At 40.6% G+C, this 24,486-nt stretch overlaps 1 protein-coding gene across 1 annotated transcript in view; it reads right to left on the bottom strand.

The window, feature by feature from the left end:
- Positions 1-7,368: 7,368 nt before the first annotated feature.
- Positions 7,369-24,486, bottom strand: part of LOC130150578 (V-type proton ATPase subunit S1-like) — a 56,894-nt gene continuing 39,776 nt past the window's right edge. Inside the window, exons 8-10 of the mRNA XM_056341666.1 lie at positions 24,158-24,211; positions 16,579-16,816; positions 7,369-8,682 (exon numbers count right to left, since the gene is read on the bottom strand). Of these exons, the coding sequence (XP_056197641.1) occupies positions 8,473-8,682; positions 16,579-16,816; positions 24,158-24,211 (502 nt within the window). The 3' untranslated portion in view covers positions 7,369-8,472. The remainder of the gene's footprint in view (positions 8,683-16,578; positions 16,817-24,157; positions 24,212-24,486) is intronic.

The raw sequence follows: 24,486 nt of genomic DNA, 5'->3' as shown, positions 1-24,486 counted from the left end.
CAGCTCTAAGCAATTGGGTCACCTAACAGGAAGGACCAGCTAGAAGGTGCTGCCTCGTGTGTGGGCAGAAGGAGAATGTTCTGGAGTTTTGGACTTCACAGTATTTCCAAATTAGATCAGGTCACCCCTCATTTCTGCTGTTTACTAGCAAACAGGCCCATTGCAAACATGAAGGAAAGGGAAAATAAAGTGAGCTTCAACTCAGGCAAAGCTTAAAGTCAGACATGCAAGTGGACAACGTAGCCCCATGAACAAAAAGGATCAAACAACAGAAAGCTCAATATTCAGCTGCCAAACCACTTCTGCCTGTTAGGGAGCAGGATGACATCTTGGTTTTTTTGGAGAAAAGGGCTAACATTGCTTGACTTGGTTTTCAGAAACACTCTTTGTGTGTTCAGGAGAGCATTAATACTGCTGCTTTACCTGATGCTTGCAAGGATGGAGAGGGAGAGAGGACACCTTGCTTTCCTGCTCCTTGAAATGCAAGCAGACATGAGGCAAGCCAGCCCACAGTCTGCAAGGGGGTGGGTGGACCAGCACACTGTGTTTTCCCTGTCTGATGTATTCAGAGCAAGCGAACAGGAGAACCAGGAGCCATCTGACACTGCAGAGTCTCCCTTGGAGTCTCTTTCCAAAGAACAAATATAGCAGTGCTCCCTTTTTCAGTAGAGGCAGAGACTTTCTTAGAATAAACGTTTAACTCAGAGAAAAATCTGTTTGCATGTTGTTTTTCACAACATATGCTTTCCTACTGAACAATGCTTATTCCTGACATTTTAAAGCAGCTGCTATGTTTTCCCATTAATTTATTTATGTACGTATTATTTCCCACAGGAAGAAAACTGGGAAGAGGGGAATTTCATCTTCTTCTTTACAGGTTTCTTATTAAAACTTTTGCAGCATTTCATAGATTTATACAAAAGTCCTGTATCCTGTGCAGGTCTTCCAATCTCATTCTAGAAATGCTGCCTATAAGAAGGATTTTTTTTTTTCCATTCCTCCATTTTCTAATTTCTAATTGGAATTTATCTGGAGGTGAGCAAGTACAGCTCTTTTCATCAAAAGGAGATGTAAGATTTGGTCCTTGACTGTTGATCCTTCCAGCTTTTTGGCTAAAATGTTTTTGAGTAGGTGTAAGTTCTGGGTTGCTTGTGCTTTTGATGTGTTTACAAAAACTGAACTTTAGAAGAATTGGACAATGACTCATGCTCTCCAGTCCTAACCACCTTGGCTAAGGCGGACAAGTTAAATCAAGGTCAGGCGGTCAGGCACAGTCATTGAGACAGGCAGATCGGGTGGCTGTGGCTGGGAGCTGCCCTGGTGAGTGGCACTGGAGAGCAGCAGTGTTTCTGAAAGGTGGTGGGAGCACCACACTGCCAGAGAGAGACATAAATATTTGTAATCTTCACTTTAATCTTTCAGGTTTAGAGGGAAAACTGCTGACTTTAGTGTCTTGGCTAAACCACATGGCCTACACAACCGGTGTCATCTCAAATACAAGCTGTGTTCTTCACTTAATAGACAATTTCACAGCACGCCCATCAGTAAAGAGAGGCTATGTTCTGTCAAAAGGTTGCTGTCTTTCCATACATATGAAGCAATTTCCATCAATACATTTTGATTTGGGGACCCTTTCTGTATCAGAGGCTTGTAATAGTATCTGGTATGAAATGACTACCGCCACAGCACCACCAGTAGAGCAAGGTTACTAAGTTCCTTAACAGAAATATCTAATAGGTAATTGTTTAACATTGGACTTGGCGTTTAAAGGGAAAAGATCATCCTCCTTCCAAATACACTAACACAAAAATACGTAACAACAATAATGAAATTATTTCACTTCAAGCACTAATAACAGACATCATCTCCTCTGTTGCAAGTGCCCTTTAGACTTCCTTTCCTACAAAGCATGCAAAGGGCTGGAGTGCAGCTTACGTTGCAGGTGAAGCTCTGTGCTAACACTTTGAGGCAGGAGGCCCAATCTATTACCATACCAGAGAAACAAATAAGCTATAATTTTGATCACTATGTAATTTCCAGATACAACAATGGTGTCACCATAAACAGCTTTTAGAATGAGAGTCCCATTGCATAGCAGCTGAATCCAGCTCTGGATTTGCAGCAGACACATACACTGCTGATTAGACAAGGTGCAGATTTAACTTAATGAGTAACATGCAATCTTACTGAATCTTTGAAGTGAAACCTTTGGCTATTCCAGATGAAAACAATGACCCTGCTGAAGGAGTCCTTCACCTTTCTGATAAGGTAAGGTGGTAAAAGTAACTAGCTCATGTGTTAACCAAGAGTTTCATAACAAACAGAAGATAGTAATTCATTAGGCAAAAAACTATGTCTTAATTCTTAGACACCAATTTTATCCGGGGAAGAGTTTCAGATATTACAATTAAGTAAACTGACCATTAATCTTTAGCTCTTTTATCTGTTCCCAGAAGTGTGCTCAGTCCAACAGTCTATGACCACCAAACCCTTTCTACCCCCTTGAACTTCAGAGTGCTATAAAAGCAATTTATAGCAGAAAGGGCTTCAAATTATGCCAGAACATAAGCAAGCTTTGAATACCCAGATATATATACAATAAAGAATTTTTTGTGCTATTTAACACACACACATTCACACAATAATTTCTCTCCATTTAGGTATCTATTAATCACTACTGGACCACACAAATTAATAGCAGTAAGCCATTAAGGTCTGAATTCTGGCCCCAGAACCAGCCAGTACACCCACAAAAACTTCTGTGAAAACCTAAATCAATGAAAACTGATGCAACCGCTTCACTCTTGCTGTAAACAACCACAAAAGATCTACAAGCAAAAGCAGAACATCTGTTTTGTAATTGTCATACTAGATAGCTATAAAAAGATAGATGAAACCTCGGATTTTTGCATTCAAAATTCTACTGCCTGTTTCAAACACTCTGGGGTCCATTTCTGTCACTTCGTGCACACAGTAAGATAAATGTGGTGTAGCTGCAGGGTTCCCTCCTCCCACTCCCTTTTAACTACCTCAGAATTTCTGGAGGGCAGCCAAAGCGGCAGCTCCTGCCATAGTTCGCAGACAGGCCCAAAGAGTGGTTCTGGGAGAGCAAGCTGACTTGGGCAACCTTCCAAGACAGCCCAGTATCACATAGGTGTGCACACCTTCACTGGCAGTGGCAGGGCCCTTGGTTGCTGCTCTTGATTTTCCAGGCAAGGACTCTGGTGACCCTGCAGAAGTGCAAAGGTTCTTACTGCCTATTGAGGAGAAGACGATGATCTGCGTTGCTTCTCCTTTTCCACATTATTTTTTTTCTCTTTTTCACTAAAGACAAGGGTTGGGACCATGTGGGGCCTGGGACATCCTTGCTTAATTGCAGTCTGAAGACACAGAGTGAGAGAAGGTGGCCACAGCTGAGACTTGGTGCTCTCTAGGTATCTTCTGTCATTGACAACCTTCAGGGGTCTTCACAGCAGGGTATGAAACAGAGCACACCTGAGCTTGCCCTGACATAGGTTATTAGTTGAACTATGTTCAGGCATGCAGAGACAGAAAACACACTGCCTAAAGTGGAGCTGGTCCTGCCTCTCAGGCTGTTGGTAATGTGGTCTTTGACCCTGTTGAGGCACATGCTGCCTGCATGCTTTGATTTCCACTTTTGACAGCTATAACTAAAATCCTTCCCCAATATCATTATGATGTGTTAAAGATATCAGTGTTTGCAGCTGCTTTGTTCCTCTGCTAGGATTTTATTACTTAGCAGCATGAATGACAGACCCAGACAAGCACCTGCATCTCAGTAACTCTAGTGCAAAATCTGATGTATTACACCCTTGGTGGAAAAACAGAGCACAACACCGTAAACTTAATGAACAGCTGAGGCACAGGTATACATGCATTAAAGGCAGGGTAGATAAGGACAGTAATATCTCAAATCATGCCAGTATGCTTCAGTGAAAGATATCCATTAAGCAGCTAAATTGATCACTTTGCCATCCATATGTATTCCTGTTTATCCAGAATAAACAGGATACACAAAATTGTAACTCAAACATTACATCAGAAAGTCCTTAACTTATCCACCTTCAAAAAGAACTTCTATGAAAGCATTTGTTGGGGTTTTTTTATGTTGCAACATTATTTTTGCACAGCTTTCATTAACTAAAGAAAGTTGCATATGATGTTATAGTGACTGTACACCATTTTATTTTACTTCTAGTTAGTGTATTAAGACAGACTCAAAACGGGTTTCCCAGTCTTCCACTGGACACCCACACTACCATTTGCAAAGCAGAAAACATGATCATTGAGGAAATATCTTCTATTATGGCAATAAAGGATAATACATAAAACTGCATATAACTCTAAGTTCAACTATAATAATTCAAGAACATACCACGTCCAGAGGTTACACAGAAATCCAGCCAATCTGGAGCAGGGAACCTGTGTTCAAACAGAAGGAAAACAAAATATTGTGATGAAGATAAGGAAGCCACTTCACTTGTGGGACATCAATAGCAGATGATTTGTCTTTGGGCTTAGTCACTGTCATAAGTCTCCTTTCCACCCACACAGGTAGGAAGACTAAGAAAGTCACCGTCCCACATTGTGGAACCGAGAGACTACTTAGGGAACCACCCCTTGGCAAGATCTCTTTCTTTTTTTTTTTTTTAATCTTTTTTTTTTTTTTTCCTGCACGTCAATAATTTTTAAGCCTTTAGAAATCAAAGTTCTGAAGGAAGAGCTCTTTTCTCCTTGATTTTGCACTAAGTTTTGCTAGGGAACAGACTAATCTGAGAGCAGAACTTTTATTAGCAAACTGAATATCAGGTTCCTTTACTGGAAGGTATCAGACACCACAGGATTTTTTGGCACTTGTGCAGACTGAAGGCGTTGTTTGAATTTTGGTTTTATTTCTCGTTATCCAACCTATTTTTATTTAGCAATAAATTAATCTTCCATAAGTTTGTTTTGCCCATAATAATAACTGGTAAGTGGCATCTCTGTCTTTATGTTGACCCACAAGCTTCTGTGTCTTATTTTCTCCCCCTATCCTGTTGAAGAGGAGAGCGGGGAGGAGTTGAGAGACCAGCTAAGTGGGCATCTGGCAGATGGCCAAAATCCACCCACCACAGGATGCCAGAGAAAAAACAGCCTGCAGGAAAAGGAGTCCCTGCCCACCTTGTGTGGGTTGTCTCATCCTCTTGTTCAATGTAAGGATAGGATTATCACTATACTTGCCTCCATAGTCATCATCACCTGCTCAGACTACCGCTAGTTTTTCCCCAGCAGTGACCAGTATCTAACATTAAGGCTTCTTGTATTTCTGATTATCTTAGGAGTTCGCTTCTCATGGTCATTCCTTGTTTTCAGCACCTCTAGTTTTCCCTGCTTGATCCCAGTTTATGTTGAAATAATTACAGAACCTTCTAATGCCTGGACACCACCTAATAATTCAGCTGATTTAGATTCGCATATTAATTATCTGTCCGTATTAATTTGCATATTAATTGTTTCCAGAAGGAAAGGAGGAGTCGATTACTTCATTGAGTCTTCCCTTGACAGATGGAATGATTTTTCCTCCTTTACTGCCTACATAAAAACACTACTCTTGGACTATTTCTACTGTAAAATCCTGCTATAATTTCTTGAGGCTGAGCCATATTTAACAGGGATGAATCCAGAATCCAGCCTTGCTGAAATCAGTGATCAGTTATCTTTGTCTCCAGCATGATGTGCAGCTGCAAGGGTTCGAGATGGCATGGGGACCCTAGCAGCACACGTGTTCCCCTGAGGTGGTGTATTGGATGCCCATGCCCAGGTGTGAACAGCAGGGGTGGCCTCTGTGAGAAGAGGTCAGAGGAGCTGAGTGGGCATCTGCCAGCCAGCCAAGGTCAACCCACCACATGTGGGCAGACAGCAGATGGTCCTCTTCTGAGAGGGACTGGATGCCCAGTGCTCCTGGCCCCCAGGACAGCTAGTGTTGTAGGTTGTTCCTTTCCTTTTCCAATGTCTTTCCCAACACAGACATCACAAGGATAACCCTACCATATCAAAGGCTACAATATATCATTTGAGCTTTCCACCACAGGGATGTCCCAACTCACTACAGAAACAGACTATATGGTCCCGCAGGCCCTACTTACAAAAACATTCATGGTATCATTGTTGGGAGAGAAGATAGAAGGAAAAACTTTTCCCAAAAAAACCACTTTCTCTTCACCCTGGAATGTGTAACATCAAACACAGCAGACAGTTCAGTCTGGCCCTTTTCAGAGGATTTCAGTTTAACCAAATCATCAAAAAGCTAATACACAAACATTTCTTCCTACATCTCTTCCAACCCGATCTATTCTGAAAGAGGCTTATCTCTTCCCCATGGTACAGCCTATATGAGACTCTGTTTCCTCCTCCTCTTCTGCAGAGTCCAGCCCAGACAAACAAGAGAGGCTGCAGGTATCCCCAGTGCCACACTACAGTCAGGACACTGTCAGCTCTAAGAGAGTCCACAGGCTCAAGAGGAGGTTGGACAAATTCACAGACTATAACTACACCCAGAGTTATTAAATACAGAGACCTCAGCTCTGGCTGAGAAAGTCTCTGAACTTAAATTGTGGAGAATGGGAGAACATCTGCAGGAAATACTGCTACATGCTCACCACACTCATACCACTGCTGGAAATAGGATCCTGAGCTGGGTGGCCTTGTACAGATGTTCTTCAGTTCTTATATATCACCACTGCTGAACAAAATCTATTTCAAATTGTACTGAATTTAGATAAAAGTCATAAGAAAGCTGTTTTCTACAACCTAATTCCTTTAATAGCCTTCCTTTCTTCTAGCTATGAGTTATATGACTATGATGCCAATTTTCAGATTTCACATTCATGTAGCTTGTTTTGAAGGCAGAATTAATACAACAAATCCAGTTGTCTCTCCTGGCAACTAATTTTTGCCAAGAAAATGTGCCTTTCTAATATAGTGGGTTTGTGTAGATAAAATGCCAGCATTCTTTGAGGTTTTGAAAAATGTTTGGGAAAAATATTGCAGCAGAGGAGTCACCTCTGCTAGTTACATGCCAGCTTTATATTTGTTTTCCTGGTCAGGATTGAATGATTTAGGAGAAGTACCTTCAGACAGCATTTAATTTACCTCTTTGACTCCATAATAAAAATGTGACATCCAGGAATGCTGGTTAAAAACTATTGTTGGTCTAGTTAAACAGTCGATTCTGTCTTTCCTCTGTATCATTATCCTATGACATGGATCAAGACCAGAAAAGGTAGAATTTTTCTCATGTGACAAATGTAATTTTGTCAAAATGATACCTTTTTATTCTTTAGCTACTAACAGAACATGAACAGTCGTAATGGAAGTTACAGAAGGAAGAATGAAAATGTTATTTTTATAATTTTTTACCATTTTATCATTGCTCTTTTACTATTTCCTAACTTTTCATAACATTTAGTAATTCACTTCATAGTCAGATTGCCCAATGAGAAGATGTAGCGTCTTTATTAATTGCAGAAGAATTCAGCACACTCTGAATGTTTTCAGGCTCCTGGAGTCATTGAGATGACCATAAACATGCTCAGAGTTCAACAGTACATTAGCACAGTCCTTCTAATGACTTTACATAAAATTTATTTTCTTTTTTGGTACAAACTTCCTAAGTACTCCAAAGATACCTGGAAAAGGAGGGTTGCTAAAAAAAATACCTTATCTCTGTTAAGATGCTGTCTGCACCGTACATTGAGTCATACTAGGTTATGAACTTGAAAAGTTGTATTCATTGTCATAACACCAAATATAATTTTGTGATCAGTTTGGACAAGGACCTATATTGTTTAGGAACTCCATCAGTTGTCCATGGGTAAACCAAACATATGAGTTAGTTACTCAACATAAACCTTAATCCACCCATTTTCATTTGTGATACCGCATTTGAACAATACTTTGAAATACTTTGGAAAGACTGTTCAAGATTGTTTATTTAGTAAATTATACTTTATTAGTTCTGTACTTTTCTGGAAGGTTTTCTCAAGAGAAAAAATGACAAGACACAGTTCAGTCTTCTTAAAACGTAGCATCAATGTGACATATTTACTAAAGAGCCTTTAGAGAGAGACCAACAATTTCAATATATAGTTTCCTATCAAGTAAGTTATTCATCCTTCCCATTTATCTCTGTTCTGATAACCTTTCTTTGCCATAACAGTTAATTGGAATGCAGTTTGTAGTGGTCTTTCTAATAACCAAATAGAGTAATAACCTCCACCTCAGACCCTTAACACAGACAGCTGTTAACAAATCACAATAATAACAAGCAGAATTATTCTTGTTGCCAAGCATAAGGATCCTTTATATATGTAGTTGAATTATCCCTTTCTGCTATGATATCTTTTCAGGTTACACGTATTATGTAGTAGGTTGTAAAAAACATAAATATCAGACTAGGAAATAACAGCATGGCTACTCTGTCTGAGGAACTGACAGAGCTGGACCTTTGGGATCATCATATCTGTTGTTTGTTGTGAGCTGCATGATCATATGGATTCCGTAGGCCAGGATCCACAGTAGAAGTACAGATGTCACCAAGCCCATCCAGATTCCAGGAGTGAAGAAACCTGTACAGTCACTCGCATAGGAAAACTGATTGTTTTCAACATTGAAGCCTTGAATCTGAAAATGAAAAAAGGTAAATAGATGAGTGGAATTAAGCATGGACCGTAGGCCCTAGTTTCAGAATATATGTGGTAATTACAGAAAATGCACCTGTTAATTACCACTCACACTCTGCACATTAAAAAAGTGTGAGAACCAAATCCTCTGCATGACAGTTTTCCATGTCCCCTTTTCACCCAAGATATTCATAGAATAGTAGAGTGGTCTGGGTTGGAAGGGACCTTAAAGACCATCTAGTCCAACCTCCCTGCCTTAGGCAGGGACACCTTTGACAAGACCATCCAACCTGGCCTTGAACATTTCCAGGGATGGGGCATTGTCATGGGTTAAGCTGCCCAGCCAGCAACAAAGTACCACACAGCTGTTCACTCACTCCCTCCCCCACCACCTCAGCAGGATGGGGAGGAGAACAGGGAAAAAAAATAAAACTTGTGGGCTGAGATAAGAACAATTTAATAATTGAAATAAAATATAATAATAACTAATGAAAAGGAGAGAGAGGGAAAGAGGAATAAAACCCAAATGGAAAAAAACGAGTGATGCACGGTGCAATTGCTCACCACCTGCTGACAGATGCCCAGCCAGTCCCCAAGCAACGATCAGTGGTTCCTGGCCAACTCCCCCCAGTTTATATACCGAGCGTGACATTCTGTGGTATGGAACATCCCTTTGGCTGGTTGGGGTCAGCTGCCCTGGCTCTGCTCCCTCCCGGCTTCTTGTGCACCAGCTCACTGGCACAGCATGGGAAACCTGGGAAGCCTGTGGTGTATTGTTTAGCAACAGCTAAAACATCAGTGTGTTATCGACATTATTCTCTACTAAATCTAAATCACAGCACTGTACCAGTGACTAAGAAGAAAATTATCCCAGCTGAAACCAGGACAGATGTCCACAACTTCTCTGGGCAACGCGTTCCAGTGCCTCGCCATCCTCATAGTAAAGAAATTCTTCCTAACAACAAATCTAAATCTATCCTCTTTCAGTTTAAAGCCAGTCCCCCATACCCTGTCACCACATGCCCTTGCAAAAAGTCCCGCTCCAGCTTTCTCATAGGCCCCCTTTAGGTACTGGAAGGCTGCTATAAGGTCTGCCCAAAACCTTCTCTTCTCCAGGCTGAACAATACCAATTCTCTCAGCCTGTCTTCATAGGAGAGGTGCTCCAGCCCTCTGGTCATCTTTGTGGTCCTTTTCTGGACTCACTCCAACAGGTCCCTGTCCTTCTTCTGCTGGGGGCCCCAGAGCTGAACACAGCACTCCAGGTGGGGTCTCATGAGAGCAGAGGGGAAGAACCACCTTCCTCAGACCTGCTGGCCACACTTAATGCAGCCCAGGATATAGATATGGCTGGCTTCTCATAAGCCTATACTCCCTAGTCCTTCTTCTCAAGGCTTTCTCAATCCATCCTCTTCCCAGCCTGTATTTCTGCTTGGGAGTTCCCCGACCCACATGCAGGACCTTGCACTTGGCCTTGTTGAACTTCATGAGGTTCACATGGGCCCACCTCTCAAGTTTGTCAAGGTCCCTCCAGAAGACATCCCTTCCCTCCAGTTTGTCTACCACACCACACAGTTCAGTGTTTTTGTCAAACCTGCTGAGGGAGCACTCTATCCCAGCGTTCATGTCACTGACAAAGATGTTAAACAGCTCCAGTCCAAGTACTGACCTTTGAGGAATGCTACTCCTCAATAGTCCCCACTTCTTTATGAGTAGAGAAAGTGTGGGTAACCCCTCCACAGTTTCTAGGATGATCTGCTCCATGATCTTGCCAAGCAGCAAGGGGAGCCTGACCAGCCTGTTGTTCCCCAGGTCTTCCTTATTTCCCAGTCAGTGGGAACTTCACTGGACTGCCACAGCTTCTGTGTGGATAGTGGCCTAGACACTTCATCCACCAGTACCCTCAGAACTTGTGGATGCATCTCATCAGGTCTCATGGACTTGTGCACCTTCAGGTTCCTTGGATAGTCTTGAACCTGATCTTCTCCTCCAGTGGGTGGCTCTTCATTCTCTAGGTGCTGCCTTTGCCTTCTGTGAATTGGGCAGTATGGCTGGAGCACTTGCCAGTGAAGACTGATGCAGAAAAGTCATTTGAGTCCCTCAGCTTTCTCCATATCCCAGGTAACCAGGTCTCCCATTTCCTTCCGGAGAGGGCCCACATTTTCCCTAGTCTTCCTTTTATTACCCACAGACCTGTAGAAGCTTTACTTGTTGCTGTTGATGTCCCTAACCATATTTAATTCTTTCAGGGCTTTAGCTTTCATAACTTGATCACCGGCTGCTCAGACAATTCCTCTATATTCCTCCCAGGCCACCTGTCCTTGATTCCACCTGCTGTAGGCTTCCTTTTTGCGTTTGAGTTTGTCCAGGAGCTCCTTGTTCACCCATGCAGGCCTCCTGGGTTTTTTGCCTGCCTTCCTCTTTGTTGGGATGCATCACTCCTGAGCTTGGAGGAGGTGATCCTTGAATATCAACCAGCTTTCTTGGGTGCCTCTTCTCCTCAGGGCTTTATCTCATGGTACTCCACCAAGCAGGTCCCTGAAGAGGCCAAAGTCTGCACTCCTGAAGCCCATGGTGTGCCTTGCTGTGCACCCTCCTTGCTGCCCTAAGGATCTTGGAATTCCATCATTTTGTGGTCACTGCAGCCAAGGCTACTCTTAAGCTTCACATTCCCCACCAGCCCCTCCATATTGGTGAGGACAAGGTCCAGCATGGCACCTCTCCTTGTTAGCTTCTCTGTCACTTGGAAGTTATCTTCAGCACATTCCAGGAACCTCCTGGATTGCCCATGGCCTGCTGTGTTGTCCCTCCAACCGATATCAAGGTGTCTGCAGTCCCCCATGAGGTGGTCTTGTGAATGTGAGGCTGCTCCTATTTTTCTTGTCGTAGTCGGAGTCCAACTCAGTCAGCCTCACATGGGGCACCAATTGTTGCAGCACAATCAAACTAGCAGACTGCAACAAGGCTTTACTGTTGGTCAGATTCTACTGTCTGTGCTGTATCTCCTTCCTTCAGAAACCACTGCTTCTCCTCCATCTGACCCCCTCTCCCACCATCCTCAGGGCTATTTAACCACTTAGCAGGAACGAGCTACAGCTGCACATCATCCATGTCAATCAACCCACTGCCTTCGAGGCAAGGCCACAGCTGCATGGTATCAATGCTGATCAACCCACTGCCTTCAGTCCTCTACATTTTCTATAGAGGGAATCATCTACTCAGTCATCCTGGTCAGACAGCCTGCAGCAGACCCCCACTATAATGTCACTTGTCCTTGCCCTCCTTTGAGTCCTGCTCTTGGTCAGCTCCTCATCCATCCCCAGGAAAAGCTCCATGCACTCCACCTGGTCATTGACATAGAGGGCAACACCCCCTCCTTAATTATATTAAAGATGCAGAATTCATTTATTTGGCAAAAAGTAGTTTTCCCACTTCAGAAATTTTCATTATGTTTAGAAGTCCTAAAGGGGATGTGTGATCAGTATTGCTCAATGACCACTTAAGGACCAGGAGACTCAAAGCACTCAAAGACACTGGAGTTAAGGGCTCCCCAGATTCTAAGATTTGTTGAAATACCCTGAGATTTTTAGTTAATAACTCCTTGACAAGCAGAACTCCTGAAACATACTTTAAAATGCATCTAACGAAGATGACCTTTTTGGGTGGGTTTTAGTGAAAATTCAAAGAGAAAACAGTTGTGAAACCTTTCTTCCCACTGCCTTAGACAACAGAGGCTCAAAACAGGAGAGAGGGCTTGCTTCACTGAGGTGGGGGATCTATGTTTTCTATTAACATATGAAACCTATATAAGCTTTTCCAGCAGTTAAAAAAAATCTCTAACATCTCTCCTTTGAATGAATTCTCAGTGTCTGCCACTGACTGAGCTCCTACCATATTATTTCCCTCAGAAAAATCAGCCACTTTGGGGATCTATTTTCTGCCTAACCAACAATTTTGCAAAATGTATAACAAAGTGAATGCCTTTGAGCCCCCTATCCTTCTAAAAAAATTGTTAAAACCAATCAGAGGATCAGAGAACTATGAAGAAAGGGAAGACAATCCCCCTTCCACACAGATGCACGTAATGACATAAGCATTGATTTCTTCAGAAGGAAGGGAATCTGACTGGTGGAAGGAAATGAAGGAAGGAAAGAATTAATCTAGTATGTGATTTTGAGTCTTGCTTAAATAATTTTACAAAGAAAAATGAAGACTGAGATTATTATGTATTTACAAGTTCTTTAAAATGGGTGTGTGAGGAAAGCACCAAACATCATAAATCCACCAATAAAGAAATGAGACCTTAAAACTATTTTCTATAAAATATTATAGAACAAAATAAAAAATAAAAGAAGGATTATTTTATTTAAATCATTTCCCTCACCAGAAAATAAGCAAGGAAGCAGATGATCATGGATCTTTACTTTTCTATGTTCCCATTCCATGATTACTCTATGCTTTATGATAAAATAAATGGAAAGCTTTGTGGTAATAAAAATTTGTACTTCCTAGGAAAGTTATTGGTACCAATGTTGGCGGTTTGCATACCATGCTGCACCAGTAAGCACTCGGAGTTTGAGTTCATTCATGGCTCAGGCACCTAAATATGTATGTAATATGCATGTTAAAGCCAATGTCTACACCTTCCAGAATACCAATTAATAAAACTATTATCATACGCAGAACTAAGGGCTCTTTAGGTACTGTGGAGTGAAGATGATTTCAGCATGTCAGGATTTTATGGGCCTCTTAGAAGAATCTTTCCAAGCCAGATCGTGGTAGGTGACTTGCAAAGACTGCCTGCTTTCACTGTAGGCAATCAGAGTTCTGATTAAAGCAGGATTAGCGAGTATAAGCCTTTGGCTTGGATAACTGCACAGTTTTGGAGAATAGAGGTGATCACCAAAGGCTTCGCTTGTTAAGCCACTGCTTTGACAACAGATCAAAATGTGAATAGGAGTCATGAAATCTAATCTGAAAGACCTATTTACAATGAAAACAGAAAGCAGGTGAAGATCTATGTCATTTATGCTTAAAAAAATGGATGAAATTCTGGAAAACAATACACACATGTTACCAAATTTACAAGAACTCTTTGTAGCACTTAACAGGTATATTCAGTTTAGAAAGGCTTTACCACTTCTGATTTAGATCCAGAAATACTGAATTTTATTATGTCAATCCTATTGTGTGTTTTTTTTAAAGCAGGATTATGCTTATTGAACCTTGGAGCTGAAAGCTTTAATTGTACATTCTTAAAATGCTATGTCTACTTTCAGGCGGGAGATGAAATATATGCAGCGTTCTTTTATTGTTTTTCTGAAGCTTTATCATTTCTGTGGGGGTGTTAGAATCCAGGTAGGAGATAAAAATGTGACTCCTAGCAACATTTCTACCTATAGAAAAGTTAAAAATACTCACATGGTAATCTCTAATTTTTATGAATGTAAAAGCCTTTTGGATACAGGGCTCTGTACTGTGGAACTTTTTAATTTTAGTGTTTGGACAAGCGTCATTTGTCGTGGTTATACTAGTCTGCATTTGCTGTTAATTTTTAACATATTTTTTGAATGGAGTTTTCTCATCACTTGACCTTTGACAAAGCCTTCAAATAAAATGTTGTTTTCATGGGTTTTAAGTGTACATTGAACATCTAATTTTTGAGTTTAGAAATATTTTAACAACGAGTCCTAATATTCTTGATTTTAAAGTTTTTGGAAGTTATTCTTAGGAACAAGGGGGCTTCTAAACCACTATGACACATGCTAAAGAAATGTGCTTTTGGTGGCAGCCTCCTCTTTAACTTCATAGACAAATCTGAGATCCTCAAAAGGATAAAAGATATCATGGTAGAACAACTATTCCTGTAACAACATCAAACCCAACAAAAAAAACCCACCAAAACCAGAGCAGTTTTGGTACTGTGTACAGTTCCGAGTGCTGACATCCTAGGCTATGGGTACACCTAGACAGTATCCCACAGAGGTTTTTTAGGTGGTAGTGACTGAGGTAGCTCGAAGTAAAGTAAAATGCTGCATCAGTTCCTCCTGGCTTTGGAAAGAGCTATGCAAGGCTTCACTGTGCAGGTGCCATGCCCCTCTAATACAGTGATACTGTTTTCAAGACACCCAGCATTGCAAAGCGCAATCGCACCAGCTAGATCCTGGTTTCTAATTCATCGCATAACATTGGCATGAAAATCATGTTCCTCAGTTTCAGTGACAAGATTTTATGCTGGCTGCAACCACTTAGCATATCTGGTGTGCTTTTCTGTCCATGCAACTGAGCTTGGGGGTTTCTAAACCTCATTCTAGAACAAAGACTTATACTGAGATCAATCAGATGTCACTATGTATCCGTGGAAGATGCTTGAAAAGGTATGATCTGGTTCAGTGAGAACTCAGAAACAAGCCCAGAATGTTGACTTTCTGTTTTCTCACACAACAGAAAAGATCAGAGCAGGACTTCTCAGCTTGTGTTCCATGCTTAGGACTTTATGAGAGAAAGAGGCCTTTCCCAAGAGGAACTAGAAGTTCTGTTGTCCGAACAGTGGAAGCAGCTGCTGCTCCAAATCAATAAGGAAAGTGGGAAACCTACTGCTTCTACTCTTGATCAAGACCCCAATAAAAGGATGCCTACTAAGATGGAGCAAGGCCCCTCTCGAAGCTTTAAGAAGGCAGCAATATCAATGTATATAAAAATTCAAGGAAAAGATACATTGTAAGTGGACACTTCATCATTTCATACCACATGTACTTTCATAGCCTAGTGATGCCAAAGTCTAACTTCAAGGAGTTGATGAGGCTACGTGCAGTTGCATGGACTCAGGTATTTTCAGGCCTTTCTATAAAAAATACCATCAGGAGGAACCTTCACAAAGTTGGTGTATAGTTCTATGTTGCTTCTCAAAAAAACTGGGACTCGATCCTGGAATTTGTGGAAAATATATCTCAGCACCAATGCTGTTCCTCTGAGTTTCCCATTGTTTAAGCAGAAATGTCAAATCTGGACTCAGATTATTGAGCTTTATTAACAAAATCATAAATACATTTCTATCAGCATTTGTATTCAGTTATCATGGTTTAGCTCATCTTTGAAAAATAAGAGTCCAGTTGTCTGGAATTATTCCTATTGTTTCCATGACCTCTTTAATCGAACAGATCCCTTAGTGCAATATTGTGTTAAGATATGAATGTTAATGTGCTTCTCCTAAGTCAAGATCAATGCTCAAAATAATAAAGATGCACTCATCTATATCTCACATATGTAGTGTGTACTACTGCACTAAATACACTGAAAATTTATGCCTCATTAAAAAAAAAAAATTAAAAAGCCAGTTACTTTCCTTCTGGCCCATGCAGGACCTAGTATTGCTCCTGATTGAAGTCAATGTCAAACCTTCAATTAAATTAATTTCATTGGGCTTTTTCTGTCTGTAGGAGTATAGACAGTCTAAGTCACTGAAAACAGTAACCACACTAAGCTGTACTTTCCTAGATAAACAAAGTGCAAAAAAAATCAAATAAAAACAAAGTAAGCAGCATAAACCCACCCACATGGAGAGGCCCACGTTTCCAATAGCAGCCCAATTCATTAAACAGGCATGGAAACTTAGTCATTCTTTGCCTGATTAAGCGCATTTGGTTTTATTGTTTTTTCTTTTCTGTGGACAACTTCAGCTTTGTTTTTCAAAGCTGTGCTTTCATGTTCTTGCTGTTTATCAACTGCCATCTTTTTTACCCCTTTATTGAATAGCTCACCTAGGGGGAACAGCTTTTCTTTTACATTTTTGCTCAGGCTGAAATGAAAGTAAGGGCATTATGAATGCCTATCGTTCAGCACCTACAATAGCAAGTAATAGTTCTTGGAATTATCTCTGAAATGGCAATGTGTACTCACTTGCAACCTGGAAATGAAAACATCCCAGTTTTTTGCCTCATTGTTGGATGGAATCAGCCTTGCAGGATAGTGATTGCTTGTTCCCACCAGCTGACAATGAAATGAATACTCTGCAGGAGCAGAGATGACAGAAACATTAAATTTAGCAAACTTTTCTCCATCTTGTACAATCTCAACTGAATCTAAAGTGGACCAATTTCTAGCTGAGCCTCCGTAGAACTTGTTGGTCATTAAAAACCTAGAAAGACAACAGAGAGGAAAAAGAAGTCAAAATGACAGAAGGAAAAAGTTAATACTCATTTGATGAAGTACTAGTGGCAGATAAAGGTTCACTATTGCTAGCTGCAAACATCACAGTTGGTATCTTAGCTTGGCCTCCCATGTCATTAGGATTGTTCACAAGTGAAGAGACTGAGTATGTTTTTACTACTTAAGGGTTTCATCTCACAAGCACAGCTTTCATAGCTCTGGCAGGCAAGGAGAAAATGCAATTTCATTCTTCAATGGCCCCTTCCAGTGCAGTATTTAATCAGTCACCAACACTTTATAATCAGTGGCGGAGAACCTGGGAAACTGTCAGTAGACCTGCAGTGGCTCTCAGTAAACATTTTATGGCATTTTTTGAAAATTGCTTTTATGGTAGGTACAGGCATAATAACCGTTCTGATTTATCATTGCAATTCTTCCTTGGCTTAGATGCCTAAATTGCAGTTTCCTTTGCAAATGTCTGAATTTGCAGTAAAAGAGTTTTCTCTCACTGGAGGGTAGGGAGGGGTCATCACCTCTAGTTTCCCAGTTTTTAGTGGTTTAGACAGAAATAAATATTTTCTCTTCTTGAAAAGGTCTGGGTATGTGCAGTATTGTAGCAGTTTCCAGTAGTTTATAATTATGGGATTTTTATATATATATGTTACTACTGCTGCAATTTGAACACCTCCCAAATGTTCAGAAACAGAAATAATTGAGAACATCCAGAAGTACATCCTGATGCTTTACAGATCAGGACTATGTCCTAGTCTACCACTTTTTACCCAGATACTTTTAAGTATTCAAGTTATCCTATAAGGAAATTATAAACTTTTCTCCTTATTGCACGTTGCTTAATACTTTAACCCTGCTTGGTCTGTGTATGTGTTGCTCTATATAGTTTGCTGATTATTATTTATTTATTTTTGGCTTATTGATAACCATAAAGAATTTAGAAGGGAAATCCTTTTAACACTACATGAGACTTGCTACAAAATGAAATATTCTAATATGTTTATCCAAAATGGATAACACTGTATGTGAATTGTAAAATTTGGGGTAATACTTAGATGCAATTATGATAGGTCTGAAAAATACACAGTCATCTATAAATATGCCACAATACAGAAAATATTATGTTCTATAGGGTATACATATATACATGGAGAATATTCTCTGTTGTAGAATATTGCTTGTTTGTCCAAATCAGTTTCTTTTGGTAGCAAGTCATTCGACAACATAGAGTCTAAACTCCACAAAATATTCCTTAGGGGTAACACACAAAATTTGACAAGTTAAATTACTACAGTAATTAATTTGTATTTTTTTTAATTATCTGTGGCTTTTGGTTCATATAACTTCATAATCCTCAAGAGTTTCAAAATGCACAGAAGTAATCCCAGAACTCAAAGTGTCATTCAGGTGAGAAAAGGATATTCTGTCTTATGGCATCCGTTACATTTTGAGCCTGAACATCTCTTTCCATTCAACATTCAGCTGCAAGCATCAGTGAAATAGAAAAAAAAAATTGAATTTCATCTAGTACACATTCACAAATATTTATGGAAAATATATTGTTATAGTGATGAAGTTACAAAATTAAAGCATGTATTAGCCTAGTTATTAACTGCTAGAAGAAAGGAACCTTTTCCTGATACAGAGCACAATCTGAACAGAATTTGCATGGCGTTTCAGTAGCAATGCTATAGACACTAGCTGGAGGCCAGCTACAAGCACAGAGAAGTTTACTTAAATGTTTGTGCCAACCACAGATGCTGGGTGTGCTCTGTACTTTTGCTGAGAAGCTAAGTGGTGAACAAGGAAATTCTTTGGAGACTTCCCATATGAACAACCAGGTTTTTATAAGGCTATGTATGTAATTACAGTCTAAAGCGACCTCCAAGAGAACGCTGTATCTTCATGTTACACCAAAGACTAAAATTTCATCTTACTTGCACGTTTGTGAGAATTAACATACTAATTAACGAACTAGATGAGCATGGTTAACTTAATAACATGGGCTTTTATCCTCAGCATTTCTCCAAACAACTGGTAGTGGATAGCCTCCAACTACATGCTCTTAACTGCTAATTGGTACAACTATAATTCATTAAATTACAAAAAAGTCATGCAAAGGACAAAAATCAATAGCATTACTTCATTTAGTTTAATATTTTCTCATATGAGTAGACAGCAAATAGAATGAGCACAATATACCAAATTAATGACAAGGGGTGGAGAGGTAAAGATTTTACCTGCAGAACTGAAAGTATCTTGGCTTTTATAAGAAATGCTGTGCTTGTATTAAACATTAGAGCCAAGACGGGAAGCAAACTTTCACACAGACATTACGTACTTTACATATTGTGGCACAAACAATTCCTGCTCATAGGCCAGACTCCCTTTGTGCCAGATAACCATGTGAACTCTAAATGCCACCACTTGTTACCCATCAAGTTCTCATGTGGCTGTTCGCTACAGGGAGAGATATTTCTGAGAAAGAAGTTACTGTTTCAAAGATTCAAAGACAAATGCGACTGGTAGGTAAAAGACTTTAAAACATGGTTCTTAGGTCAATTTATTCTATACATGCTATGAGCGACAAGAACAGTCAAGTACTTATCAATGTCAGTAGGGAAAATACTAATACTCTGCACTTCCATCCACTTTGACACGTTTTCCTAAAGAAGATGATAGACAGGTTCTTGGATACCTGGATGTCATCAGCTGCTGAGAGAGCTGCTCCCACAAAAACTGCTGCCCACTGCTCATACCTCTGCTACAGCACGAGTTCACTTTTGTAAATTTTTGTAAACTTAGCACAACCGAAGCCACTCTACAACCACTCCCTAACAGCTCACCTCTCGGTGGCAAGTGCAGGAGGCTGAATGGGACTGCTGCTCTTGCTAGAGAGGGAGATGGCAGCTGTTTGCATAGGATGAAGCAGCTATTGCAGCTGTTAGTAGTAGGAGGTGGGATATGACTAGCTGCTCAGCACGAGGTGGTAGACTAGCAGCGGTAAGGGCAGGGTCGGGATCCAGCTCAAGCTGCTGAAGTTAGGGCCTATTTTATTGACCAAAAAATCAAGCTTTTTGAATGTGGTGCTCTGTGGTGTCACTTTCTGCCTTCAAGGGATGCTCTTCTAGACCTGAGTAAATGGCCCTTAGAAGGGAAAAAAATGCATTCATGGCTCTAAGCTCTGTTGCTTCCCACCTCTTTGCCCTGCTTGTGTCCTGTTTATTGAGGTGGATTGTAATCTTACCAAGGCGTCATCTTGAACAAGAAATGCAATCAAAGTGAACCAGAAGGCCAAAACAGAGGTTGTAATGTATCTCTGTGGCATTTAGGAGCTCTTGAAATAGACATGACAAGACAAACAATGTGAATAAACTGTTCCTGATTCATGAAAAGATCAATGGATTGTTCTGGTTCTGTTGAGTATATCTTATTTTTTTGCATTATATGCCACGCAATATGGTATTATGGTAGCTAATGGAGGCCTAAAATGACACAATTGTCTCTTAAATCAAGAGATAATCCAACAGGACAGCGGTGCAGAATAGTGAGTGAAAATAAGGAAAATTGTGGGTCAAGATAAAGACAGCTTAATAAATGAAGGCAAGAGGGGAAAAAAGTGATACTGAAGCAATCACTCTCTACCTCTCCCAAGCAGGCCAATGCACAGTGAATGCCCAGGCAATGACTACCCTCGAAGCCACTCCACACCTTCTTCCCCTGTTCTATTTTTTTATTGCTAAGCACCTGTGTCACACATTAAAAAAAATCAATTTAGGCTTTTTTTTGTGTTGAAATGGCCCGAGCACCTATTACAAATCTGGATTACACCTAGCTCAATGAAATAAATGAAATTCTCCTGTAAAACACAGCCAGCCTATGCTACTTTAAATACTTACTGTGCATGACACTGGTCAGGACTTCACCTACTCTCTTTTCAAGTCCACCTATTGTGGAGACTGAGTTTCTTATCCCAGCTTTAAGGGCTGTTTATGCATTTTGGTATTTAGCTATAATATATTCAAAAAGCAGCACAGGTCAAGAGAAACTTTATGAATATTTCTACCTTTACTACCACAGGATCAAAGAATATAAAAAATATTCCATAATAAGAGAGAAAACATGAACCATTCACCTATTGTACTGATCTTCTTCCTTAATTTACAGTTAGTCTGCAGAATTGCTTCAAATCTCTTCAGATGCACCTCAAATTCATGACCACATTAATGTTTTCTTCCAATAATTAAAATCATAAGATTTTAACAGATGACTAAATGTAAATCTGAATAATCCTCATTAAGTCCATATGCATGCACTAACATTACATTTGATCTTCTTATGTCTGATGTAGCAATCAAAATCTAAGACAAATGTTTCAACTGCTGAAGTATTTTTTCATATAATAGCATCCTAATGTTTGCGATTTCCTGTTCTATAATTGAGCAAAACTTGTTGACTACTTTAAAGTAAATAATCCTCCAAGTTCCATCAATTAACTTGGTAGCTAGTTTTGCAGCACAGTGTCATGCTTCATAAGATTTTCAAGTGCTTTATGATTCATATTATTTTCTTGGAACTGTAATTTTAGAAGAAAGCATGGTGTTATGCTGAGGATGGTCACATTCAGAACAAACGTAGAAAGCAACCAGATTCATTCATACACTAAAAGATTACAGGACAGCAGCCAGGAGCTGCACTAGTATGAGCAAAGACACAGAATGAAAATCCAAGGCACTGTTTTGGTGGGTCTGTCTGTACAAGAGTGAAACAGGACCAGCAAACAGTAGGCAGAGAAGCACCAGGGCAGCACCACGGAAAGTGATATTAGACTAAAAGTAAAGACACAACTTGGGCAGAGTCTTGGTTTGAGAACAGTATTTTTGGAATGAGATCCAAGAAAAATGTTTCCTTCATTCCCCATGGTGTTCATGGAAATGCATGCCCCTTTGCTACTTTACAGTACTGAAACCAAGAAATGCTTGACTCCATCACCAAGAACAAGTCTCAAGGATCCTATGCACAGCTCACTACAATAGTCAAAAAAGTAAAAATACTATACTAACAGCAAGCTTATCTGTACATTATGTTCTTTCACAAAGCTCTAGATGCTTGGAGAGGAGACGTTAAATAACAAAGCATATGTGGTTTTTTGTCACTTACCGTGATCTCTTGTAAGTGTCTTTCTGCACTCCAAATATAACTCCCAACACATCACTGACTCTGTTCAACACAAGTCCTTCTGGAGGTCCTTCTACCTAAATATAGACTGTCCTTCTACCTCAGTGTAAATAATAGTATTTATTCACCCATGCTTATCATCTTAGTGCCACATGCCTTTTTTACTCTCCTACTAAAATACTGTTCATGGTCTGATTGTCTCCTACATTATTACTTTAAACTTCCCCTCTTTGGTTTCCCTCGATTTCCATTCCCCTTATTCAAGATGTCAAAAGTATTTTAGATTGCAAAAGTCATTTGTCCTTCTGCTGCCCAAGCAAACATCTAGTTTGTCCTCTGGTATATGCAAATTTAATTCAGTGCAAGTTCTTCCCAAATAAATTCAAGCAATTAGCTGAGGTACCTAAATGAAAAGAGCAGGCTGCATCATCTTTACCAGAGTCTACAAAAATTCTTTTAACTGCTGTTCCTGCTGCTGAGGAAAGAACTGAGGTTTAATGACCAGCAGCTGTGTGGCAGCCCTCAAACAGTAGCAGGTGCTTTCCCCGTCCCTAGAATCCAGTAGTGAGAGCAACAGCTGCAAGTACTCAGAGTGGTGGTGAATGGAGTCACCTCCAGTTGGTGGCCAGTCACAAGTGGTGTTCCCCAGGGCTGTGTTTGGGCCAGTCCTGTTTGAACTACGTATTGATGATCTAGACGAGGAGATCGAGTGCACCCTCAGTAAGTTTGCAGAAGACACCAAGATGAGTGGGAGTGTTGGTCTGCTTGATGGCAGGAAGGCTCTGCAGAGGGGTCTGGGCAGGCTGGATCCATGGGCTGAGGCCAGTTATATGAGGTTCAACAAGGCTCAGTGCCGGGTCCTGCACTTGGGTCACACCAACCCCACGCAGCGCTACAGGCTTGGGGCAGAGTGGCTGGAAAGCTGCCTGGAGGAAAAGGACCTGGGGGTGCTGGTTGACAGCCGGCTGAACATGAGCCAGCAGGGTGCCCAGGTGGCCCAGAAGGCCAACAGCATCTGGGCTTGTATAACAAACAGTGTGGCCAGCAGGACCAGGGCAGTGACTGTCCCCCTGTACTGGGCACTGGTGATGTCGCACCTCAAATACTGTGTTCGGTTTTGGGCCCCTCACTGGAAGAAAGACACAGAGGGGCTGCAGCGTGTCCAGAGACGGGCAACGGGGCTGGGGAAGGGTCTGGAGCACAAGTCTTGTGAGGAGCAGCTGAGGGAACTGGGGGTGTTTAGCCTGGAGTGGAGGAGACTCAGGGGGACCTTATCACTCCCTACAGCTGCCTGACAGGAGGCTGCAGGCAGGTGGGGGTTGGTCTCTTCTCCCAGGTAACAAGCAATAGGACAAGAGGAAACAGCCTCAGGTTCTGCCAGGGGAGGTTTATATCGGCTATTATTAAAAAAATAAAATATCACTGAAAGGGTTGCCAAGCATTGGAACAGGCTGCCCAGGGAAGTGGTGGAATCACCATCCCTGGAGGTATTTAAAGAATGCATAGATGCAGTTCTTAGGGACATGGTTAGTGGTGGACTTGGCAGTGCTAAGTTAACAGCTAGGCTTAATCTTAATGTTTTTTTCCAATCTAAATGATTCTCTGATTCTCCCTTTGACTTTTCATCCCAGGTCTTCCCATTCCTTAACTTTTCTTCCCTCTTCTCATGGTAGGAGAAACATGGTCTTGTCATCATCCACGCAGCAGAAAAATTATGGTTTTGCACCCCTCATTAGCCACAAGCTAGCTCTGACAGAGTACGCTGGTAATCTGCATTAGGACTAAATACCACCCTGGCCATGCAAGTAGACTTCAGCCCCTAGAACTGCTCACATAACGCAGATTTCCCTGAGACAGGATCATGGTTTGATCCTATTAGAAAAAGAGGATGTTGCATATGCCAGTAGCTTACAGTATGGTTGTTTACCTATACCACTTTTTTAGAACTTTACCTGAGCACATTAATATATTCTCTATATAAAGACCGTATTATTGTTCTGCTGCACAGTAACTCCTTAGAACAGAAATTAAATCATAATTTCAAAACCATTTTCACTTAACTCCTACTTTTTTTTTCTCCTAATTTACAAGCAGGCTTTGTAAGTCACAAAGATCTATTTAAGAACAAATAATAATTTACCTTATCTCTAGGCTGCTGATTTCATTCACTGGCTTTGTGTATTTTAATGACAGTCTAAGAATAAGAAACAGATTTTTAATGTTAGAGTAGTCAGCTTTAATTAGATCATTGTGACATTTCAATCGGAGGGAATATTCTAAATCAATAGGCAATTACAGAAGTCATATAGCAAAGGTTCAGTACACAGAAAAATATGACAAAATATTTCTAGAGTGTTTTTTTTTACCCAAGAGCAGGTGCTTCAAAGTAAAGGAAAACAGAGATCATGTTTCATTAATGTACTTCCAGCTGAATTACTACCTAGTAACTGGCAATACTCTCCTTCAAGG

The sequence above is a fragment of the Falco biarmicus genome, chromosome 5 (assembly GCF_023638135.1).
Source record: "Falco biarmicus isolate bFalBia1 chromosome 5, bFalBia1.pri, whole genome shotgun sequence".
Lineage (NCBI taxonomy): Eukaryota > Metazoa > Chordata > Aves > Falconiformes > Falconidae > Falco > Falco biarmicus.
This window is presented reverse-complemented; position numbering and strand designations above follow the sequence as displayed.